Source organism: Mytilus edulis, chromosome 7 (genome assembly GCF_963676685.1).
Source record: "Mytilus edulis chromosome 7, xbMytEdul2.2, whole genome shotgun sequence".
Lineage (NCBI taxonomy): Eukaryota > Metazoa > Mollusca > Bivalvia > Mytilida > Mytilidae > Mytilus > Mytilus edulis.
This window is the reverse complement of record NC_092350.1, coordinates 45,631,637-45,658,803: the sequence shown is the minus strand read 5'-3', so window position 1 is coordinate 45,658,803 and position 27,167 is coordinate 45,631,637. Positions and strand designations below refer to the sequence as shown.

The 27,167-nt window shown below is 32.8% G+C and overlaps 1 protein-coding gene across 1 annotated transcript in view; it reads left to right on the top strand.

Moving 5' to 3' along the window:
- LOC139481577 (proton-coupled zinc antiporter SLC30A1-like) overlaps window positions 1-25,974 on the top strand; it is a 33,486-nt gene extending 7,512 nt beyond the window's left edge. Inside the window, exons 4-10 of the mRNA XM_071264997.1 lie at window positions 4,008-4,236; window positions 4,828-5,022; window positions 6,348-6,489; window positions 8,407-8,450; window positions 19,816-19,895; window positions 21,728-21,910; window positions 22,586-25,974. Coding sequence (XP_071121098.1) covers window positions 4,008-4,236; window positions 4,828-5,022; window positions 6,348-6,489; window positions 8,407-8,450; window positions 19,816-19,895; window positions 21,728-21,910; window positions 22,586-22,789 — 1,077 coding nt within the window. The 3' untranslated portion in view covers window positions 22,790-25,974. The remainder of the gene's footprint in view (window positions 1-4,007; window positions 4,237-4,827; window positions 5,023-6,347; window positions 6,490-8,406; window positions 8,451-19,815; window positions 19,896-21,727; window positions 21,911-22,585) is intronic.
- Window positions 25,975-27,167: the final 1,193 nt, after the last annotated feature.

Genomic DNA, 27,167 nt, shown 5'->3' with positions numbered 1-27,167 from the left:
ATGTATATTCATTTTTTACTACCAACTGATAAATTAAAATAATCTTTACCATTCAGTGATAACAAGCAGTTTTTTTACATCTTAATATTTTATGATGTATTTAAATGAGTAGTTATTGTTGCAAACTCCATTAGAAATTTTAATTGAGATTAGTTTTGGAATAAGGGAAAGGGGGATGTGATTAAAAAAATTGGGTTCAATTTTTCTCATTTCAAATTTCATAAATAAAAAAGAAAATTTCTTCAAACATTTTTTTGAGAGGATTAATATTCAACAGCATAGTGAATTGCTCTAAGAGAAACAAAAATTTTAAGTTCATTAGAACACATTCATTCTGTGTCAGAAACCTATGCTGTGTCAACTATTTAATCACAATCCAAATTTAGAGCTGAATCCAGCTTGAATGTTGTGTCCATACTTGCCCTAACCGTTCAGGGTTCAACCTCTGCGGTCGTATAAAGCTACGCCCTGCGGAGCATCTGGTTTCAGTATTATGACATAAAAAGTATTATATTTTATATATAATACATGTAATTATATATGACAAAATTAACTTTATCATTTAAAAATTTCAAGGTCAATGTACAGATGTAAGTTCTTAAAAGTTAGTGTGGCTTTTTATTTTAAAAGTAAGACCCTGAACAATACTAGTAAAATACATATATTAAGTAATTTAATTGTTCTGATATTAAGTATGGGGAATAACAATGACTTATCCTTTTAAAATCTTTGTATTATAATATTTTCGAAGAGACATGACATCACTTTTTGAGTACATGTAACCTTATAATGACTGCCATTTCATTTAGGACACTATACACAATTTATTCAGGTACACATATACTGTGACAGTATCTTTTTTTTAAATTCTGTTATCAATATGTAGGACTCTAAAGTGCAATGGTACTTTTAAATGCGATGGTCACACTAAACTAGGTAAAGTGTGATGGTCTACGCAAAAGTACGATGGTGTCTCACGCTAAAGTGCGATGGTTGTTTTTTTTTTGCTAATGCACGATGGTTTATCATGCAATGGATTATAGGTTAGGGGATTGAAGTGCATGGATTTAAAATAAGTAGTCTTTTTTTTTGCAAAAGCTAGTATATACATATGCTAAGGTATAACATATGTGATAGGCTTGGTTTTAATTTACCGACAGGCTTCAGTGATTGTTTCTATATGTAAAAGACCAACCACGTAATAATTACTAAAAGAAAAGTCATCTAGGTGTCGAAAAATACTGTATGTCCTGTTAAATGAATTTTTCAACAATTCGGGCGCATTGATATTGTGATAATTTGTGTAGCTTGCCGTACACACAGTCTATCACTACTATGAACACCCCCTTACCGTCGTCACATAAGTTACAAAAACCTCTATTTTACCAACGTTAATTTTCAATAAAATTGACATTTTTTTAACGGGACCCTGAGTAGACTGCAACGTAAACAATGATTTTAAGTATCTGTTAGTTTCGAATAGAAGCAGGATACAGGAAACAGAATACCTCTGCGTATACTATTTTGTATCTATATAGAAATGTTGTCAAAGGACTATGCTGTGCAAGACACAAGTCCTTCTTCCAGCACCCCATAATAAACACATTTGTTTTATCCGACTAAGCCTGGTTAGGTATGAAATAAAGTCAAGCACATTCCGGTTTAAAAGTTGTTAATCAAATATTCGTGATGTATCTTCCGACATGTACATAATTTTTTGGTTTGTATAAACGACTGTTTACGTCATAATCAAACTACATTTTTACATCTATACTTTCGCGGACCATCAGACTTTAGCGTATGTATAAAGCATCACACTTTAGCGTAGACCATCGCACTTTAGCGTGATCATCGTACTTTAGCGTCCCCATCACACTTTAGAGTCAGGACTACCATAAACATGTTATGTAATGGCAAAGTGGCATTTTTTATACATACACATGTACATGTACATGATATGAAATTGTTTGTTTTCAGATTATAAAATGAAATACATTATCATAATAAGTAAAAGGGGCCTCAGTAGTCTAAATAGTTCTACTATAATCACTAAGCCAGGCAATACTGAGGTTGTGAGTTCAAACCTTGCTGATGCATGTGTATACATATTTTACTTCAATTTTAATTTACTAGGATCGTCAGTTTTCCTTGGGCTGTTGTTTTCCCAGTGACTCAATCTCCTCTACCCATAGAAACTGACGGCCACAAAAGAGACCAAAATTGGCACTTAAAAGTGGCATCAAACCAACAGCAATCAATCGTAATGGCAATGAATGGGTAAATACCCAAAAAAGCATTCTGCATCTCTTACATTTTGTCTTAGTGTTCATATGAGTTGGCATACTGATATGCAGATCTAGATGAGAAGATGTGGTATAATTGCAATTGCTAATAAAACAACTCTGTACCAGAGACTAAACACCCGATGTTGTGATCACCATAGCTACAATTCAAAGTTTTGAACTGATTTTTTGTTGCTTTAAAGTACCATGATTACCATGGTTACTGCCCTTTGTCAATAAGAATAATCTTTGGTCCATTAATCCATTATGAAAGGTAAAATCTATCAAATTTTAAGAAAATTGTGAGAAATACATGTTGATGTGGTTTATAAGTGCACACTTATATGTCATACATTTCATTTTTTGCATTTGTAGGTGTGATAACCATATGATAACATCTACTTCATGTTTGTTCACACTTATAGATTATTTACCACTATTAAGTTACTTCAGCCTTTAATCATGTTAATGAAAACATATTTAAGGTATAAAACAATGTAATGTATGTTAATTTCTCCCCTATAGTGAGAGATTTTAGACTTGAGTCACTGATAAAAATATAGATAGTGTATGTTTTATAAACTTACTAGTGTATGAAGCTTCTGGCTCTTTTGTATCAGGCCACATTGTAGGTACAAAAGAAGCACATAGTTCATTGTAGTTTTATGCTTAATTTTTTTTAGAGGAATGAATATTAAAGATGCAAACCTTCTTGCCACAAACAATTTTCTGTTGCAAATATGTTTCTCTGCAACTACAAATGAACTTGTGGAAGTATTTTTTTTGCAGACAGGGTTTTAAAAAAATCCGAATTTTAAAGTGATGTCTTATACATTGTTTACAAAAACAAATCTAATTTAAACACTGCACCTTACACATGTTACAAGTATGACAAATGAAAAATTATACATTTCAAATTTAATGTTGCAGTTTTTACATGTTTTACGTAGTTTTAGAATTAATATAATGTCAATGAATGTTTAACACTTTTAGGGAAACAGGATTTATATTCAAATTAATGACTTTATTATGTATCTAAAATTCTGTATGCCTCTAGTCTGATACATGTATTTCATATTTTATGTATTTGTCATCATCAAGAATTAATTGAACTTTTCTATTGTATAGGAGATTTCTGGATTATTTAAAATTATGTCACTCAAATTTCTATCCAATATCTACATGATCAATATATAAGTTTGTAATACGTGTAATACATGTAATATGTGCTAATTAAAGTGTAGATAATTACATAACCAAAATTCTTTTAAGCTTAAGCCGTGTGAATTACAAAATTAATAAATCAACTGTTTGTAAAAAGGTAACACCTCCTCCCCAAGAAAAAGAACCCAACCATGTTATGACATGCATGATACTGTTTACATATATTTTACATATTTCACATAATCAGAGCACATGAATCCTGGCCACCGACTTATGAAAACTAATGGACTCATCATTTTCAAAACTGCATATTGCAATAATATATCTTCTTTTCTAACTGTTAGTCTCACCATGGCCAAAAATGACTAATCCCTAGACTCGCCTTCAAAAATCCTTCGTGAGAACCCTGACATATGATCCCCCCCTTAAGAAAAAAATGAAATTAAAAGTATGTTATATTACTGAATATTAATTACATATATACCGGTATATATATAGTATCCATGTATGGTATAATCAGTCTGTCATGTCTAATACATTGTTGATTTGTATATTTTTCAGATATCAAAGTGGCAAACTCACAAGAACACATTTGGTTGGATACGAGCAGAAATTCTTGGAGCATTTGTTAATGCTGTTTTCCTGATAGCGTTGTGTTTTTCCATCTTAGTAGAATCATTAAAACGTTTGGTTGAAATAGAAGAAATCAAAGACCCTAAATTATTACTTATTGTTGGAAGTTTGGGACTAGCAGTTAATCTTATTGGTCTTTGTTTGTTTCATGAACATGGTATGTTTATATAAGAATAAGAAAATGTGGTATGATTGCCAATTAAACGACTCTCGATCAGAGACCAAATGAAATAGAAGGTGACAACTGTAGGTCACTGTTTGACCTTCAGCAATGAGCAAAGTCCATACCACATAGTAACTTATTTTCCAACCAGTAAATCTTAAAAAAGCGTTCTAATTGGCACACTCTTCTAGAGAGCACCAATCAAAATCCAGGTTTTGTTACTTGTTTTAATTTTATAAAGAGTTAAGGCCCTTTCGATTAGTAGAGATTGATTACAGGAAGAGCCTGATTTATTTTATCTTTTTCCTTACAACATTTTGTGTACAAAAAGGTTGTCATGGCCAAATAATCAGTTAACTCTACTAGCAGTAATTTTTCTTCAATAATTTTACCATTTTTTGTTTTTTTTGGTAAAAAACTGAACATTCTGAAGAAGATCATCTCAACTGAATCTGAAACTAATCATGAAAAAACCCAACTTAAAACAAATCTACAATAAAAAAAATAATTAAATAATCATTTCATTCGCAAATTAGTACCCCACTTGTGTTAATGAATTTACAGTAGTTTTGTTTGTTTTTTTAGGACATTCTCATGGTGGTGGAAGTCATAGTCATTCACATGAAAAAGTAGCTTTAGTGGACAAAGCAGAAAATGGACATGTCAAAAATTCCAATGGTAAACATTCTCATGGTCATGGTCATAGTCATACAAGTGCTTTAGAAAACTCAGCAGAAATAGATGGGGTTGTCATAGAAATGGAAGATGATCCACAAGCAGGTAATTTTATAGTATTAGGTTTGGCTTCCATAAAAAGTAAAATCACAATGATACTGAACTCTGAGGAAAATTCACTCGGAGAGTCCTTAATCACATGGCAAAATCAAATGACAAAACACATCAAAAACGAATGGTCAAGAACTGTCATATTCCTGACTTGGTACAGGCATTTTCAAATGTAGAAAATGGTGGATTGAACCTGGTTTTATAGCGCCAACTTTTTACCTCTCACTTTTACAACAGTCTCATCAAATTCTTTTATATTTTATACAACGATGCGTGAACAAAACAGACATAATAAATAAAATAGTCAAAATATGGGTACAGCAGTCATCACTGTGTTACAATCTTAAAAAAAAACAATTTTACGAAAAGCACACAAGCATCTATCAAATTAAAAACACATTCATCATGTTCATTGCTTCGCGTGTCTGACATTAGAAAATTTATAACACCTCCATGATTTTTCAGCAAATAAAAATAGAAGGGTTAATTTGAGTCTATACTATGGCCATGAAAAACTTCAACAACATGGCAATCATATAATTTCTTCCAGGTTTGCCAAGATTTAAGAAAAAAATCATAAGCTGCATGCAATTTCTAACAAATCTGTGTTTGATTAAACTAAAAAGGATCACATATTCCCACAAACTTGTTTAATAGGTTAACAAAGAGGGAAACAAACATTCACAATCCACTTGTTAAAAACCTATAACATGTGACCCTAGGAGCTGATTTGATATCTAATACCTCAATATATTTTCATATATAAGTTCTTTTATATTTTTTATGATTTAAGAGTTTAGATATGACATACATGTACAAAGAAAATAGCAATTAGAAAAACTCCTACAGCATGTACAATAAGACAAGTTTACTGAAATACTTATCTGCAATAACTAATTATATATTCACAAGTAGGTTTATGTTTACACGTACACAAATGAAGCAGGTACATGCATTGAATTTATATTTACAAGTAGGGATGATTTAGTAAAAAGCATTTTATTCTAGTAATGACAATTCAACATAAAGTAAATTTTCAATGTTAAAAAATTGTACCAACAAAATTTTGAATACCTATATGTGTGCTGTTTATTCTGTCAAGTGTGCTTATAATTTGTTTTTTGTATTTTAAATATCAAGTCAGTTTTAAAAGAACTTTACAGAGCTCATGTCAACTATGTTAATTTATACATATCTTGCCCGACTCTAAAATAAAATTTATTTACAAAAAGATCTAGATGTCAGAGTCAATTTTATTGTGTAAATTTTCTCCTTAAAATTTTAGTACATGTATGATCATTATACATTTGTGTTTTTAGCATCTGGTTCCCAGTTAAATATGAGAGGTGTGTTTCTACATGTATTAGGAGATGCTTTAGGTTCTGTCATTGTCATCATTAGTGCTTTATTGATATGGTTTGTAGAAGCTGACTGGAAGTATTACATGGATCCAGCTATGAGGTAATAATCAGGAATAAGAAAAGTTGCAATCCCTTATTTGTAGGTCAAGTCAAATCAGCACTATTAATATCAGAAATTTTGTTCAACGATTTATGATAAATGCAAATGCATGTATTTCTAAGTGAATGTTATGAATGCATTTTAATTTTTTGTCAAAATTTTTAAAACTAATAAATTACAGTTTCTAACTACATCATCATGATCATGTGCAATGACCAAGAAAGATTTTTTATGATTTTAAGATCAAGAATGAATGAAATGTTTTTAGATTATTTTTTTTTTGTCGAGCCTGCAACTTTTGTTGCAGAAAGCTCGACATAGGGATAGTGATCCGGCGGCGGCTACGGCGGCGGCGTTAGCTAACTTCTTAAAAGGTTTATATTTTAGAAGGTGAAAGGCCTGGATGCTTCATACTTTGTATATAGATGCCTCATGTTACGAAGTTTCTGTCAGTCACATGTCCAATGTCCTTGACCTCATTTTCATGGTTCAGTGACCACTTGAAAAAAAAATTCAGAATTTTTGTAATGTTGAATTCTCTACTATTATAAGTAACAGGATAACTATATTTGGTATGTGCTTACCTTGCTAGGTCCTCATGCCCGTCAGACAGTTTTCACTTGACCTCGACCTCATTTCATGGATCAGTGAACAAGGTTAAGTTTTGGTGGTCAAGTCCATATCTCAGATACTATAAGCAATAGGGCTAGTGTATTTGGTGTATGGAAGGACTGGATGGTGTACATGTCCAACTGGCAGGTGTCATCTGACCTTGACCTCATTTTCATGGTTCAGTGGTTATAGTTAAGTTTTTGGGTTTTGGTCTGTTTTTCTCATACTTTATGCAATAGGTCTACTATATTTGTTGTATGGAATGATTGTAAGGTGAACATGTCTAGCACGCAGATGTCATCTGACCTTGACCTCATTTTCATGGTTCAGTGGTCAAAGTTAAGTTTTTAAGTTTTGGTCTTTTTATCTAATATTATATGCCAAAGGTCAACTATATTTGGTATATGGAAATATATTATGATCTATATGTCAGTCCTGCAGGTTTTATTTGACCATGACCTCAATTGCACGGTTCATTATTTTTGTGTTTTGGTCTATTTTTCTTAAACTATAAGTAATAGGTCAACTATATTTGTTGTATGGGAGCTTTGTTAGCTGTACATGTCTGCCTGGCATGGTTCATCTGACCATGACCTCATTTTCATGGTTCATTGGTCTTTGTTTAGCTATCTTGGTTAATGTTAAGTTTATTTGACAGTTGTAATAAAGCTTTATACTTAGGACTATCAACATAATATCAATGATTAGTAAAGAAGGCGAGACATTTCAGTGTGTGCACTCTTGTTTAAATTTGATGCTGGTAAATTTTTATCCATGACTTGTTTGAAGCTTTTACATTTAAGACATTAAGATGATTTGCCCCCAATAACATTTTTTTTATGATTTAAGATCAAGAACATGAAGAATGAAGAATGAATGATATTTTTTAAAACAAATTTATTATCTATTTTTTTTAAATGGTGCTGGTAAATTTGCATCCATGACTTATTTTGGTAGATGCATTTATTGAATGAGCAATTGAATATGTAATAAACTTTGTACAGAAGCTTTCAAAGACTTACGGTGTAGTATAACATACTTTGAAAGAAAAGCGTACACTTTATGCAATTTTCCCACTGACTTCAAGATCTGTTCTTTATGCAGTATGCACTATGATTACTGTTATTTAGTCATTTAAATAATGTTGAGCATTTAGAAAAAAAGATAGAAACATATTTACAGTTTGCATACTTATTATAGATGCACAAAGTCAGTGAATATAAATTATTTGCTCTGAGTGAGAGAAATATTTTTTTTGTTTTCAATAGAACTGATAATTTATAAAAAGATTTTTTTTTTTTCCAGTATATTAATGGTCATCATCATACTGAGTACCACAGCTCCATTGTGTAAGTATGATATGTCAATATTCTAAGTGTAAACAAGTAATGGTCATCATCATACTGAGTACCACAGCTCCATTATGTAAGTATGACAGGTCAATATTCTAAGTGTAAACAAGTAATGGTCATCATCATACTGAGTACCACAGCTCCATTATGTAAGTATGACGTGTCAATATTCTAAGTGTAAACAAGTAATGGTCATCATCATACTGAGTACCACAGCTCCATTATGTAAGTATGACATGTCAATATTCTAAGTGTAAACAAGTAATGGTCATCATCATACTGAGTACCACAGCTCCATTATGTAAGTATGACATGTCAATATTCTAAGTGTAAACAAGTAATGGTCATCATCATACTGAGTACCACAGCTCCGTTATGTAAGTATGTCATGTCAATATTCTAAGTGTAAACAAGTAATGGTTATCATCATACTGAGTACCACAGCTCCATTATGTAAGTATGACGTGTCAATATTCTAAGTGTAAACAAGTAATGGTTATCATCATACTGAGTACCACAGCTCCATTATGTAAGTATGACGTGTCAATATTCTAAGTGTAAACAAGTAATGGTCATCATCATACTGAGTACCACAGCTCCATTATGTAAGTATGACATGTCAATATTCTAAGTGTAAACAAGTAATGGTCATCATCATACTGAGTACCACAGCTCCAATATGTAAGTATGACATGTCAATATTCTAAGTGTAAACAAGTAATGGTCATCATCATACTGAGTACCACAGCTCCATTATGTAAGTATGACTTATCAATATTCTAAGTGTAAACAAGTAATGGTCATCATCATACTGAGTACCACAGCTCCATTATGTAAGTATGACATGTCAATATTCTAAGTGTAAACAAGTAATGGTCATCATCATACTGAGTACCACAGCTCCATTATGTAAGTATGACTTGTCAATATTCTAAGTGTAAACAAGTAATGGTCATCATCATACTGAGTACCACAGCTCCATTATGTAAGTATGACATGTCAATATTCTAAGTGTAAACAAGTAATGGTCATCATCATACTGAGTACCACAGCTCCATTATGTAAGTATGACATGTCAATATTCTAAGTGTAAACAAGTAATGGTCATCATCATACTGAGTACCACAGCTCCATTATGTAAGTATGACATGTCAATATTCTAAGTGTAAACAAGTAATGGTCATCATCATACTGAGTACCACAGCTCCATTATGTAAGTATGACATGTCAATATTCTAAGTATAAACAAGTAATGAAAACATCATACTGAGTACCACAGCTCCATTATGTAAGTATGACATGTCAATATTCTAAGTGTTAATAAGTAATGGTTATCATCATACTGAGTACCACAGCTCCATTATGTAAGTATGACATGTCAATATTCTAAGTGTAAACAAGTAATGGTCATCATCATACTGAGTACCACAGCTCCATTATGTAAGTATGACATGTCAATATTCTAAGTGTAAACAAGTAATGGTCATCATCATACTGAGTACCACAGCTCCATTATGTAAGTATGACATGTCAATATTCTAAGTGTAAACAAGTAATGGTCATCATCATACTGAGTACCACAGCTCCATTATGTAAGTATGACATGTCAATATTCTAAGTATAAACAAGTAATGGTCATCATCATACTGAGTACTACAGCTCCATTATGTAAGTATGACATGTCAATATTCTAAGTATAAACAAGTAATGGTCATCATCATACTGAGTACTACAGCTCCATTATGTAAGTATGACTTATCAATATTCTAAGTGTAAACAAGTAATGGTCATCATCATACTGAGTACCACAGCTCCATTATGTAAGTATGACATGTCAATATTCTAAGTGTTAATAAGTAATGGTTATCATCATACTGAGTACCACAGCTCCATTATGTAAGTATGACATGTCAATATTCTAAGTGTAAACAAGTAATGGTCATCATCATACTGAGTACCACAGCTCCATTATGTAAGTATGACATGTCAATATTCTAAGTGTAAACAAGTAATGGTCATCATCATACTGAGTACCACAGCTCCATTATGTAAGTATGACATGTCAATATTCTAAGTGTAGACAAGTAATGGTCATCATCATACTGAGTACCACAGCTCCATTATGTAAGTATGACATGTCAATATTCTAAGTGTAAACAAGTAATGGTCATCATTATACTGAGTACCACAGCTCCATTATGTAAGTATGACATGTCAATATTCTAAGTGTTAACAAGTAATGGTCATCATCATACTGAGTACCACAGCTCCATCATGTAAGTATGACATGTCAATATTCTAAGTGTAAACAAGTAATGGTCATCATCATACTGAGTACCACAGTTCCATTATGTAAGTATGACATGTCAATATTCTAAGTGTAAACAAGTAATGGTCATCATCATACTGAGTACTACAGCTCCATTATGTAAGTATGACATGTCAATATTCTAAGTATAAACAAGTAATGAAAACATCATACTGAGTACCACAGCTCCATTATGTAAGTATGACATGTCAATATTCTAAGTGTTAACAAGTAATGGTTATCATCATACTGAGTACCACAGCTCCATTATGTAAGTATGACATGTCAATATTCTAAGTGTAGACAAGTAATGGTCATCATCATACTGAGTACCACAGCTCCATTATGTAAGTATGACATGTCAATATTCTAAGTGTAAACAAGTAATGGTCATCATCATACTGAGTACCACAGCTCCATTATGTAAGTATGACATGTCAATATTCTAAGTATAAACAAGTAATGAAAACATCATACTGAGTACCACAGCTCCATTATGTAAGTATGACATGTCAATATTCTAAGTGTAGACAAGTAATGGTCATCATCATACTGAGTACCACAGCTCCATTATGTAAGTATGACATGTCAATATTCTAAGTGTTAATAAGTAATGGTTATCATCATACTGAGTACCACAGCTCCATTATGTAAGTATGACATGTCAATATTCTAAGTGTAAACAAGTAATGGTCATCATCATACTGAGTACCACAGCTCCATTATGTAAGTATGACATGTCAATATTCTAAGTGTAAACAAGTAATGGTCATCATCATACTGAGTACCACAGCTCCATTATGTAAGTATGACATGTCAATATTCTAAGTGTAGACAAGTAATGGTCAACATCATACTGAGTACCACAGCTCCATTATGTAAGTATGACATGTCAATATTCTAAGTGTAAACAAGTAATGGTCATCATTATACTGAGTACCACAGCTCCATTATGTAAGTATGACATGTCAATATTCTAAGTGTTAACAAGTAATGGTCATCATCATACTGAGTACCACAGCTCCATCATGTAAGTATGACATGTCAATATTCTAAGTGTAAACAAGTAATGGTCATCATCATACTGAGTACCACAGTTCCATTATGTAAGTATGACATGTCAATATTCTAAGTGTAAACAAGTAATGGTCATCATCATACTGAGTACTACAGCTCCATTATGTAAGTATGACATGTCAATATTCTAAGTATAAACAAGTAATGAAAACATCATACTGAGTACCACAGCTCCATTATGTAAGTATGACATGTCAATATTCTAAGTGTTAACAAGTAATGGTTATCATCATACTGAGTACCACAGCTCCATTATGTAAGTATGACATGTCAATATTCTAAGTGTAGACAAGTAATGGTCATCATCATACTGAGTACCACAGCTCCATTATGTAAGTATGACATGTCAATATTCTAAGTGTAAACAAGTAATGGTCATCATCATACTGAGTACCACAGCTCCATTATGTAAGTATGACATGTCAATATTCTAAGTATAAACAAGTAATGAAAACATCATACTGAGTACCACAGCTCCATTATGTAAGTATGACATGTCAATATTCTAAGTGTAAACAAGTAATGGTCATCATCATACTGAGTACCACAGCTCCATTATGTAAGTATGACATGTCAATATTCTAAGTATAAACAAGTAATGAAAACATCATACTGAGTACCACAGCTCCATTATGTAAGTATGACATGTCAATATTCTAAGTGTAAACAAGGAATGGTCATCATTATACTGAGTACCACAGTTCCATTATGTAAGTATGACATGTCAATATTCTAAGTATAAACAAGTAATGAAAACATCATACTGAGTACCACAGCTCCATTATGTAAGTATGACATGTCAATATTCTAAGTGTAAACAAGTAATGGTCATCATCATACTGAGTACCACAGCTCCGTTATGTAAGTATGACATGTCTATATTCTAAGTATAAACAAGTAATGAAAACATCATACTGAGTACCACAGCTCCATTATGTAAGTATGACATGTCAATATTTTAAGTGTTAACAAGTAATGGTTATCATCATACTGAGTACCACAGCTCCATTATGTAAGTATGACATGTCAATATTCTAAGTGTAGACAAGTAATGGTCATCATCATACTGAGTACCACAGCTCCATTATGTAAGTATGACATGTCAATATTCTAAGTGTAAACAAGTAATGGTCATCATCATACTGAGTACCACAGCTCCATTATGTAAGTATGACATGTCAATATTCTAAGTATAAACAAGTAATGAAAACATCATACTGAGTACCACAGCTCCATTATGTAAGTATGACATGTCAATATTCTAAGTGTTAATAAGTAATGGTTATCATCATACTGAGTACCACAGCTCCATTATGTAAGTATGACATGTCAATATTCTAAGTGTAAACAAGTAATGGTCATCATTATACTGAGTACCACAGCTCCATTATGTAAGTATGACATGTCAATATTCTAAGTGTTAACAAGTAATGGTCATCATCATACTGAGTACCACAGCTCCATTATGTAAGTATGACATGTCAATATTCTAAGTGTAAACAAGTAATGGTCATCATTATACTGAGTACCACAGCTCCATTATGTAAGTATGACATGTCAATATTCTAAGTGTAAACAAGTAATGGTCATCATCATACTGAGTACCACAGCTCCATTATGTAAGTATGACATGTCAATATTCTAAGTGTAAACAAGTAATGGTCATCATCATACTGAGTACCACAGCTCCATTATGTAAGTATGACATGTCAATATTCTAAGTGTAGACAAGTAATGGTCATCATCATACTGAGTACCACAGCTCCATTATGTAAGTATGACATGTCTATATTCTAAGTGTAAACAAGTAATGGTCATCATTATACTGAGTACCACAGTTCCATTATGTAAGTATGACATGTCAATATTCTAAGTGTAAACAAGTAATGGTCATCAATTTACTGAGTACCACAGCTCCATTATGTAAGTATGACATGTCAATATTCTAAGTGTTAACAAGTAATGGTCATCATCATACTGAGTACCACAGCTCCATTATGTAAGTATGACATGTCAATATTCTAAGTGTAAACAAGTAATGGTCATCATTATACTGAGTACCACAGCTCCATTATGTAAGTATGACATGTCAATATTCTAAGTGTAGACAAGTAATGGTCATCATCATACTGAGTACCACAGCTCCATTATGTAAGTATGACATGTCTATATTCTAAGTATAAACAAGTAATGGTCATCATTATACTGAGTACCACAGTTCCATTATGTAAGTATGACATGTCAATATTCTAAGTGTAAACAAGTAATGGTCATCATCATACTGAGTACCACAGCTCCATTATGTAAGTATGACATGTCAATATTCTAAGTGTAAACAAGTAATGGTCATCATCATACTGAGTACTACAGCTCCATTATGTAAGTATGACATGTCAATATTCTAAGTGTAAACAAGTAATGAAAAAATTAACAGATACTGCCAATGATTTGTCTTATCACCAGCTTTCTATATACAGTACGTATTTCATTGTTTTCCTGTACATATTTGTAAAATTGAGAAAGGAAATGGGGAATGTGTCAAAGCGACAACAACCCGACCATCGATGCGTCTTCAATGTAGCGAGAATTCCTGCACCCGTAGGTGTCCTTCAGCTTGCTCCTAAAAATACGTATACTAGTACAGTGATAATGGACGTCATACTAAATTCCGAATTATACTCAAGAAACTAAAATTAAAAATATATTTATGTTTGTTTGTTTATTGGTTGGATTTAGCACCTTGTTCAGCAATCCTGGATAGTTGTCAGTATTTGTTTGTTTTTTGGTTGGATTAAGCACCTTGTGCAGCAATCCTGGATAGTTGTCAGTATTTGTTTGTTTATTGGTTTGATTAAGCACCTTGTGCAGCAATCCTGGACAGTTGTCAGTATTTGTTTGTTTATTGGTTGGTTTTAGCACCTTGTGCAGCAATCCTGGATAGTTGTCAGTATTTGTTTGTTTATTGGTTGGTTTTAGCACCTTGTGCAGCAAACCTGGATAGTTGTCAGTATTTGTTTGTTTATTGGTTGGTTTTAGCACCTTGTGCAGCAATTCTGGATAGTTGTCAGTATTTGTTTGTTTATTGGTTTGATTAAGCACCTTGTGCAGCAATCCTGGATAGTTGTCAGTATTTGTTTGTTTATTGGTTTGATTAAGCACCTTGTGCAGCAATTCTGGATAGTTGTCAGTATTTGTTTGTTTATTGGTTTGATTAAGCACCTTGTGCAGCAATCCTGGATAGTTGTCAGTATTTGTTTGTTTATTGGTTGGTTTTAGCACCTTGTGCAGCAATCCTGGACAGTTGTCAGTATTTGTTTGTTTATTGGTTGGTTTTAGCACCTTGTGCAGCAATCCTGGATAGTTGTCAGTATTTGTTTGTTTATTGGTTTGATTAAGCACCTTGTGCAGCAATTCTGGATAGTTGTCAGTATTTGTTTGTTTATTGGTTTGATTAAGCACCTTGTGCAGCAATCCTGGATAGTTGTCAGTATTTGTTTGTTTATTGGTTTGATTAAGCACCTTGTGCAGCAATTCTGGATAGTTGTCAGTATTTGTTTGTTTATTGGTTTGATTAAGCACCTTGTGCAGCAATTCTGGATAGTTGTCAGTATTTGTTTGTTTATTGGTTTGATTAAGCACCTTGTGCAGCAATCCTGGATAGTTGTCAGTATTTGTTTGTTTATTGGTTTGATTAAGCACCTTGTGCAGCAATTCTGGATAGTTGTCAGTATTTGTTTGTTTATTGGTTTGATTAAGCACCTTGTGCAGCAATCCTGGATAGTTGTCAGTATTTGTTTGTTTATTGGTTGGTTTTAGCACCTTGTGCAGCAATCCTGGACAGTTGTCAGTATTTGTTTGTTTATTGGTTGGTTTAAGCACCTTGTACAGCAATCCTGGATAGTTGTCAGTATTTGTTTGTTTATTGGTTGGTTTTAGCACCTTGTGCAGCAATCCTGGATAGTTGTCAGTATTTGTTTGTTTATTGGTTTGATTAAGCACCTTGTGCAGCAATCCTGGATAGTTGTCAGTATTTGTTTGTTTATTGGTTTGATTAAGCACCTTGTGCAGCAATTCTGGATAGTTGTCAGTATTTGTTTGTTTATTGGTTTGATTAAGCACCTTGTGCAGCAATCCTGGATAGTTGTCAGTATTTGTTTGTTTATTGGTTGGTTTTAGCACCTTGTGCAGCAATCCTGGACAGTTGTCAGTATTTGTTTGTTTATTGGTTGGTTTTAGCACCTTGTGCAGCAATCCTGGATAGTTGTCAGTATTTGTTTGTTTATTGGTTGGTTTTAGCACCTTGTGCAGCAATCCTGGACAGTTGTCAGTATTTGTTTGTTTATTGGTTGGTTTTAGCACCTTGTGCAGCAATCCTGGACAGTTGTCAGTATTTGTTTGTTTATTGGTTGGTTTTAGCACCTTGTGCAGCAATCCTGGACAGTTGTCAGTATTTGTTTGTTTATTGGTTGGTTTTAGCACCTTGTGCAGCAATCCTGGATAGTTGTCAGTATTTGTTTGTTTATTGGTTGGATTAAGCACCTTGTACAGCAATCCTGGATAGTTGTCAGTATTTGTTTGTTTATTGGTTGGATTAAGCACCTTGTACAGCAATCCTGGATAGTTGTCAGTATTTGTTTGTTTAATGGTTGGTTTTAGCACCTTGTGCAGCAATCCTGGACAGTTGTCAGTGTTTGTTTGTTTAATGGTTGGTTTTAGCACCTTGTGCAGCAATCCTGGACAGTTGTCAGTATTTGTTTGTTTATTGGTTGGTTTTAGCACCTTGTGCAGCAATCCTGGACAGTTGTCAGTATTTGTTTGTTTATTGGTTGGTTTTAGCACCTTGTGCAGCAATCCTGGACAGTTGTCAGTATTTGTTTGTTTATTGGTTGGTTTTAGCACCTTGTGCAGCAATCCTGGACAGTTGTCAGTATTTGTTTGTTTATTGGTTGGTTTTAGCACCTTGTGCAGCAATCCTGGACAGTTGTCAGTATTTGTTTGTTTATTGGTTGGTTTTAGCACCTTGTGCAGCAATCCTGGACAGTTGTCAGTATTTGTTTGTTTATTGGTTGGTTTTAGCACCTTGTGCAGCAATCCTGGACAGTTGTCAGTATTTGTTTGTTTATTGGTTGGTTTTAGCACCTTGTGCAGCAATCCTGGATAGTTGTCAGTATTTGTTTGTTTATTGGTTGGATTAAGCACCTTGTACAGCAATCCTGGATAGTTGTCAGTATTTGTTTGTTTATTGGTTGGATTAAGCACCTTGTACAGCAATCCTGGATAGTTGTCAGTATTTGTTTGTTTATTGGTTGGTTTTAGCACCTTGTGCAGCAATCCTGGATAGTTGTCAGTATTTGTTTGTTTATTGGTTGGTTTTAGCACCTTGTGCAGCAATCCTGGACAGTTGTCAGTATTTGTTTGTTTATTGGTTGGTTTTAGCACCTTGTGCAGCAATCCTGGACAGTTGTCAGTATTTGTTTGTTTATTGGTTGGATTTAGCACCTTGTGCAGCAATCCTGGATAGTTGTCAGTATTTGTTTGTTTATTGGTTGGATTAAGCACCTTGTACAGCAATCCTGGATAGTTGTCAGTATTTGTTTGTTTATTGGTTGGTTTTAGCACCTTGTGCAGCAATCCTGGATAGTTGTCAGTATTTGTTTGTTTATTGGTTGGTTTTAGCACCTTGTGCAGCAATCCTGGACAGTTGTCAGTATTTGTTTGTTTATTGGTTGGTTTTAGCACCTTGTGCAGCAATCCTGGACAGTTGTCAGTATTTGTTTGTTTATTGGTTGGTTTTAGCACCTTGTGCAGCAATCCTGGACAGTTGTCAGTATTTGTTTGTTTATTGGTTGGTTTTAGCACCTTGTGCAGCAATCCTGGACAGTTGTCAGTATTTGTTTGTTTATTGGTTGGTTTTAGCACCTTGTGCAGCAATCCTGGACAGTTGTCAGTATTTGTTTGTTTATTGGTTGGTTTTAGCACCTTGTGCAGCAATCCTGGATAGTTGTCAGTATTTGTTTGTTTATTGGTTGGATTAAGCACCTTGTACAGCAATCCTGGATAGTTGTCAGTATTTGTTTGTTTATTGGTTGGATTAAGCACCTTGTGCAGCAATCCTGGATAGTTGTCAGTATTTGTTTGTTTAATGGTTGGATTAAGCACCTTGTACAGCAATCCTGGACAGTTGTCAGTATTTGTTTGTTTATTGGTTGGTTTTAGCACCTTGTGCAGCAATCCTGGATAGTTGTCAGTATTTGTTTGTTTATTGGTTGGATTAAGCACCTTGTGCAGCAATCCTGGATAGTTGTCAGTATTTGTTTGTTTATTGGTTGGATTAAGCACCTTGTACAGCAATCCTGGATAGTTGTCAGTATTTGTTTGTTTATTGGTTTGATTAAGCACCTTGTGCAGCAATTCTGGATAGTTGTCAGTATTTGTTTGTTTATTGGTTGGATTAAGCACCTTGTACAGCAATCCTGGACAGTTGTCAGTATTTGTTTGTTTATTGGTTGGTTTTAGCACCTTGTGCAGCAATCCTGGATAGTTGTCAGTATTTGTTTGTTTATTGGTTGGATTAAGCACCTTGTGCAGCAATCCTGGATAGTTGTCAGTATTTGTTTGTTTATTGGTTGGTTTTAGCACCTTGTGCAGCAATCCTGGACAGTTGTCAGTATTTGTTTGTTTAATGGTTGGTTTTAGCACCTTGTGCAGCAATCCTGGACAGTTGTCAGTATTTGTTTGTTTATTGGTTGGTTTTAGCACCTTGTGCAGCAATCCTGGACAGTTGTCAGTATTTGTTTGTTTATTGGTTGGATTAAGCACCTTGTGCAGCAATCCTGGACAGTTGTCAGTATTTGTTTGTTTATTGGTTGGATTAAGCACCTTGTGCAGCAATCCTGGACAGTTGTCAGTATTTGTTTGTTTATTGGTTGGATTAAGCACCTTGTGCAGCAATCCTGGATAGTTGTCAGTATTTGTTTGTTTATTGGTTGGTTTTAGCACCTTGTGCAGCAATCCTGGACAGTTGTCAGTATTTGTTTGTTTATTGGTTGGTTTTAGCACCTTGTGCAGCAATCCTGGATAGTTGTCAGTATTTGTTTGTTTATTGGTTGGATTAAGCACCTTGTGCAGCAATCCTGGACAGTTGTCAGTATTTGTTTGTTTATTGGTTGGATTAAGCACCTTGTACAGCAATCCTGGACAGTTGTCAGTATTTGTTTGTTTATTGGTTGGATTAAGCACCTTGTGCAGCAATCCTGGATAGTTGTCAGTATTTGTTTGTTTATTGGTTGGTTTTAGCACCTTGTGCAGCAATCCTGGATAGTTGTCAGTATTTGTTTGTTTATTGGTTGGATTAAGCACCTTGTGCAGCAATCCTGGACAGTTGTCAGTATTTGTTTGTTTATTGGTTGGTTTTAGCACCTTGTGCAGCAATCCTGGATAGTTGTCAGTATTTGTTTGTTTATTGGTTGGATTAAGCACCTTGTGCAGCAATCCTGGATAGTTGTCAGTATTTGTTTGTTTATTGGTTGGTTTTAGCACCTTGTGCAGCAATCCTGGACAGTTGTCAGTATTTGTTTGTTTAATGGTTGGTTTTAGCACCTTGTGCAGCAATCCTGGACAGTTGTCAGTATTTGTTTGTTTATTGGTTGGTTTTAGCACCTTGTGCAGCAATCCTGGATAGTTGTCAGTATTTGTTTGTTTATTGGTTGGATTAAGCACCTTGTGCAGCAATCCTGGACAGTTGTCAGTATTTGTTTGCACAGCCACATCAGTGTTTGTTTTTATTTATATTAATTTAGGTTAGTTTATATGACTACAGTTTTTTTATTCACAAGGACACAATTTTCTTAAACATAGGAAGTAATATCAAAGTACTTTCTTATGTTTATATAATATAGGAAGTATATACTCTAAAATGATGTTGACTTTATAACTTTTACACATCTCAATACAATAAATCCTGTTATTTTATTTCAGTGAGAGATTCTGGTTTAATACTGTTACAGACTGTACCAGGACATATAAGAGTACATAAACTTAAAGAAGATATAGAAAAAGTAAGAATTGTGAAAAAAGAAGGTAGAAATAGTTTAAAACCTAAAGTTTAAATTATTACAAGTTTTTTTATGAGAGCCATTTGGTAACATTCTGAATACCTATCAATTTTTTATGAAATAAACATGTTTGATGCTTGACTTTACAGATATTTATATTTTTTGAGAAATAACAGTTGTATCCCCTCAAATTTATCCTTATATTTTAGTAAGGAAACAACCATTAGGATTAGTCTATGCCACTGCTGTGACTGGGGAGAAAACTTTAAAGTATTTTAGAGTAAAGAAAAGCAAAAAAATTCACTAGAAATTAAAAAAAAAGTACACAGAGTGTAGTAATCATTTTCATACGACTCCAAAATTTTTGCGGTCGTATATTGGAATCACGTTGGTGGCGTCGTCCGAAGATGGATGGTTTCCGGATAATAACTTTAGTATAAGTAAATAGATATCAATAAAATTTTAACACAATGTTTATAACCACAAAAGAAAGGTTGGGATTGATTCGGGGGGTTATGGTCCCATCGGTTTAGGAATTAGGGGCCCAAAGGGCCCAAAACAAGCATTTATCTAGTTTCAGGACAATAAGTTGTGTATAAGTATTTCAATTACTCTGAAATTGTACCACAATGTTCATACCATTAAGTAGAAGGTTGGGATTTATATTAAGGGTTATGGGGCAACCAGTCTAGGAATTAAGGGCCAGAAAGGGGCCAAAAATAAGCATTTTTGAAGTTTGGGGACAATAAATTATGTTTAACTGTATTGATCTCTCTGACATTATACCACAAGGTTCCATATAATGAAGGGAAGGCTTGGTGTCAGTTTGGGGTTAATATCCCTGAACATTATAGGATTAAACACATTTTCTCTAGAGGTTATTTATGTGTAAACTTGGGCAATTAACTCACATACTGAATAAAAGTCCGAACTTTTATGTAAAGTTTGTGAGTAAGAGCCCCGTTGGTGGCCTTGGCTGTTATCTACTCTTTGGTTGGGTTGTTGTCTCTTTGACATATTACCCATTTCCATTCTCAATTTTATTTCCCCTTTATTTATTCATGTTATGTATTCCCTATATTACAGATAGAAGGTGTTTTTTATTTCCCCTTTATTTATCCATGTCATATATTTCCTATATTAAAGATAAAAGGTGTTTTTTATTTCCCCTTTATTTATTCATGTCATATATTCCCTATATTACAGATAGAAGGTGTTTTTTATTTCCCCTTTATTTATTCATGTCATATATTCCCTATATTACAGATAGAAGGTGTTTTTATTTCCCCTTTATTTATTCATGTGATATATTCCCTATATTACAGATAGAAGGTGTTTTTTATTTCCCCTTTATTCATTCATGTCATATATTTTCTATATTACAGATAGAAGGTGTTTTTTATTCCCCTTTATTTATTCATGTCATATATTCCCTATATTACAGATAGAAGGTGTTTTTTATTTCCCCTTTATTTATTCATGTCATATATTCCCTATATTACAGATAGAAGGTGTTTTTTATTTCCCCTTTATTTATTCATGTCATATATTTTCTATATTACAGATAGAAGGTGTTTTTTATTCCCCTTTATTTATTCATGTCATATATTCCCTATATTACAGATAGAAGGTGTTTTTTATTTCCCCTTTATTTATTCATGTCATATATTCCCTATATTACAGATAGAAGGTGTATTTTATTTCCCCTTTATTTATTCATGTCATATATTCCCTATATTACAGATAGAAGGTGTTTTATATTTTCTATATTACAGATAGAAGGTGTTTTTTATTTCCCCTTTATTTATTCATGTCATATATTTCCTATATTACAGATAGAAGGTGTTTTAGCACTACATGAATTCCATGTGTGGCAGTTGGCTGGTAATAAAATCATAGCATCCGCTCATATCCATGTCCATAATCTACAGGAATATATGGTTGTGGCAGAAAAATTAAAAGATATATTTCATAAAGCCGGAATACATTCTACAACTATACAGCCAGAGATTATCGATGTAAGTTAAGTCAGATAACTTATTTCTAATAAAACTTTAGCCTAAAAATTTTCTAAATAAGAATTCTTAAATATAAGAAGATGTGGTATGAGTGCCAATGAGACAACTCTCCATCCAAGTCACAATTTGTAAAAGTAAGCCTTTATAGGTCAAAGTACGGTCTTCAACACAGAGCCTTGGCTGACACCGAATAACAAGCTATGTAGTTGTAAAAATGACCAGTGTAAAACCATTCAAACACGAAAAACTAACGGTCTAATCAATATAAAAATCAAAAAAACAGAAACTCTTATGAACCACATCAACAAACAACAACTACTGAACATCAGATTCCTCACTTAGGACAGGTGCAAACACATGCAGTGGGTTTAAACGTTTTAATATGTACCAACCTTTACTCTTCATCTGAAACAATAGTGTAACATCACAACATAGTAAATGACATACTATAAAATGTCAATTAAAATGGCTTAACTCGATCAAAAGACATATTAACATTTATTTTAAGGCTGATACTGTGAGTTAAGATGCTAATAAATTCATTTCTTAATGTGAATATTCTATTTTTGCAATGCTCTTTTCTATTGCTAACAAATTAGTCTTTTGATAATGAAGATTTACAAAGTTTTGAATATTTATATATGATATATTATGAGTTTTTTCTTTTTTTTTTAGGAATTTGATGCTGTAGATTTTCCAAAGAATCAAAATTGTTCATTAGAATGTGGACCAAATAAAAATTGTTTGGTAGACACTTGTTGTGCACCAAAAAGTAAACAAGAACTGGCAAGGCGGAGCAGTAAAGAAAACAGTCCAACACGCAGCAGTCCAAATCATAACAAACTTAAAACATCTGCTTCATCTCCATGTTTTGATTAGTATGACTTTCAATTGAATTGTATAAATGTTTGAGAACCATGATAGCATGAGGACATGGTTTATGGAAAGCATGTTGTCATTTATTGAATTACATTCATGCGGGTGTGTTACAGTTGGAATGTCCTTCTAAAAGCTAGTGACACAAGTATGGTTTAAGTTTTCTTACTCCAAGCATCATGTTCTAAAATATGTAAAAAGTTGCCATTCCAAATCATTGAACACAATTTTACTAAATGAAATCTTGAGTTCTTTTTCTGTGTTCAAACATTTTTACTTTGATTTATTATTACATCTTTGCATCAAAGAATGTTTAAATGTCTTAAACACCCAATGAAGTGACCAGGTCTAGTACAAAGCATGGTTTATGACAAAATCCATACACATGTTATTGTCCAAAATGAATATGCATTAGATTTTTGTCAGTGGGCTTTGAGCATTCTCATTAATTTTAACTGCAGTGATTATTCTTTACTGTTGAACATGCTATAACCTGGACATATTTTGATATTCCCTAAATTCTACTTCATTTGAAAACTATTTTTTGTACATCATGTGTTCTTGTAACATCCATGAACTACACAACTTAGAAAATTATTGTATTGGAAATTCTAATATTGTTTTTTTGACATTTTCCAAGCAGGTACATTTATAAATGCATTATTAGCCAGTAGGAAAACACTAAATATACTGTAAATTAAGAGTTTATTGTAACCATTAATTATTTCAATTTTGACATGGTCAAACATGTTTTGAGATTAAATATTGCGATTTCAGCAAAATCTACATACACATTTTTGAATCAGACATCAGAATGCTAGGTTTTATAATTGCAATACTCATCCAGTCGCAATAATTTCAAACTTTACAGTAAATAAATTGAGGACCAATTATAAATGTTATGGTTGTGAATAATGATTAAGACTCTGCCTCTCTAAGTGTCTATGGATTTTAGTGTTCAGAGTTATTGATTACATGCTTCAGTTTTACTATGCTATATTTAGTGCGGCACTAATTTACAATTATAATATAACATGATTTATAAACAGATCAAAATTTTACAGAGTTTCAATTATATTTTATTATTTATACTCAACAAATATTATGTTTGGCTTTATAGTATAAAGTCATTTTATTATTATTGAATTTAAATCATGAACATTTTTACTGTCAACATTTATGTGTTTGTCTTATTTTTTGTAATATATATTTTTAAGTTCAAATCGGAAAGTTAGTGTTCAAATCCTTGACCAAAAAAATGAAAAGGTTGATTTCTAGTAACATAAATGTACGAAAGGAAAATTTATATTTTTTTTTAAGTGCAGTCTTAACAAAGTCATTCTTCAAATTCTTTTGATTTTTTTAATTTTCTACACTGCATATTAAAGAATTTTTATTTTTAAAGGGGGCACACATTTTACTGATGATATGGTTAATAATAACACATTACGGTGCTTGTGAGACAAGTTTTGACTTTCTTAAAAAAATCCTGAAAATATCAGTGTCAAAGGTTTTACCAAAACTCTTACAAGTTCGATTTCATATTTTTATTATTTTTAATGTGATTTTGAAAGCTGAATCAAAGAATATACTATCCTTTAAATTTAACAAACAAGGTGAATATGTTTTATATTTTTAAATAACTTAGTATTACTATAAAACATGTGTACGTATACTATTTTTCTAAATCTTTAGCAATATACTGCTATCGAAATAGTGTCTTTCCGTACTCTAATTTGGCATTAGCTTTTTTCTATGCAGTAAAAAAATAAACATGCTATCTTCCATTAAAAATTCAGCTATCACACAGTGCAAGTGAAAGGAAAACCCTGTAATTGGAAAAAAGTAAACAAATATGGCCACAATTCATTAAAGGGAAGTAATTAGAAGCCAAAGCTTTTTTTATACAAAAAATTCAAATGAAATATTTTTGCAGATATACTTTTGGGTTTTATTAACAAATTTAAAAGCAAACATAGATTTTGTTTCGTAAATATGAGTTTTCAATAATTTTCTTGTCATTTAATCACCAGAAAATCATTTCATATGGCTTTCAAAACATAGGTGCTATTTGTATTTTTTTAAAGAATTTTTAAGTGTATGGTCAGTTTAATCAATTGCTTCATCCATAAGTTTAAAATATAAATCCTTTCTTCATTTCCATAAGATTTCATTTGTATTCATACACATTTAATCCTGGTGGAAGCTAAACACGATCAATCGAAATCCATTTAAAGTTTTTATTTTAAAGACATCACTCACATATGACTTATCAGGACAGAAATATGTTTATCCTGTTTTATTGAAAGTTTCAAACTGAAGTTGTAGTGATCCAGAATATCCCGTGTATTCATTTGACTTAGTTCTATGCTAAGGTGTTTTCTAAACATAGTATCTTAAGCCACAAAATAAAACTGAAATATTTTAGACTTTTCAATTGGCTAAAATGTTATGAAATTCTTTTTTTTATTTTCTACTATAATTGTCAACATTGATTTATTCCATACATTCATATGAAAGCTCTCAAGACATTGTTTTTATGCCAAAATTCTTATTTTCTTTAAATACTTGTATCTGTAAAGAAAATCACATGGACCTTAGATTTTAATACAACCGATCACAAATTACTACACATTCTTAGTGAATTTTTAGTATGAATAATTTGTCCATTTTATACATGTTTAGTTCATTACCATAGGCTAAATCAAAATTTATTTTTTTAATATAAATTTTACATAAACTTGTGTATTAAGAAATTTTCCTATATTTCAATAGATTATTTAAGCCACGTTGATGCATCATCAACAGTGAATCAGAATACATAACACACATGATGGGGACACTTTATAGAGGAAAACACTTAAGATAAAAGGAGACAGTTTAATTGAAAGGAAAAAAAACCCATCTTCTCCAAAAGATAAATAGTGATAATAACTGAACTTATTTTTATATTCAGTGTAAAGATAAGTGTACTAGGAAACAATGAAATAAAAGTTATAATGGAATTAATATTCCATGGAATGTGTTTGTTGATAATTATAATATCTTGTTTCTATGGCAACCTATAAGATGTTACATATTTATTGTACACTTATTTATTGATTTGTTGACAGTGTACATAATAATTTTATATATACAATTGTAATTGTCAAAGTTGCATTTTTTATACAATAAAACATGAGACCATTGGTTTTTGTACACAATTTTCTAATGTCTTATACAAACAAATTTTTATTAGCTCAGTCTGTCCTTCCGTGTTGGTTGGAAACAAATTGTTTCCACTCTATATCTACAGAACTGTTATAATTTCATACTTTATTATTGACATGTATATTAAGCAACACTAGAAGGTGTGTCATAAAGTATGTAAAACTTGCTAGGCCACTTTAACTTAAGACATAGTATAAAATCACCCTAAGCACATAATGAGACTGTAATGACTTAAAAAAGTGCTTCATATCAGTTTATCCATACTATTGTTTTACCACATGTTACTTACAGCAGGCCTTGAAGTCATAAAACTTTTTTGTCAGTTTTTTGTACTCATACTCCAAAATCAACCAATCAAAATGTTGTATTTCATGTTTCGAGCATGATTTTTGTGCTCCGAGCACTGAGCAAAGTTTTATGACTTCAACCCCACAGTGATGGCTTACATGTTTATGATGATTGATGTCTAGAATACCCCTGCTATGGGCAGTATATTGTGATGGGGGAGATTCTCTGTTGATGTCTAGAATACCCCTGCTATGGGCAGTATATTGATATTGTGATGGGGGAGATTCTCTGTTGATGTCTAGAACACCCCTGCTATGGGCAGTATATTGTGATGGGGGAGATTCTCTGTTGATGTCTAGAATACCCCTGCTATGGGCAGTATATTGTGATGGGGGAGATTCTCTGTTGATGTCTAGAATACCCCTGCTATGGGCAGTATATTGATATTGTGATGGGGGAGATTGTCTGTTGATGTCTAGAATACCCCTGCTATGGACAGTATATTGTGATGGGGGAGATTCTCTGTTGATGTCTAGAATACCCCTGCTATGGGCAGTATATTGTGATGGGGGAGATTGTCTGTTGATGTCTAGAATACCCCTGCTATGGGCAGTATATTGTGATGGGGGAGATCTCTGTTGATGTTTGTCTGTTGATGTCTAGAATACCCCTGCTATGGGCAGTATATTGTGATGGGGGAGATTCTCTGTTGATGTCTAGAATACCCCTGCTATGGGCAGTATATTGTGATTGGGGAGATTGTCTGTTGATGTCTAGAATACCCCTGCTATGGGCAGTATATTGTAATGGGGGAGATTGTCTGTTGATGTCTAGAATACCCCTGCTATGGGCAGTATATTGTGATGGGGGAGATTCTCTGTTT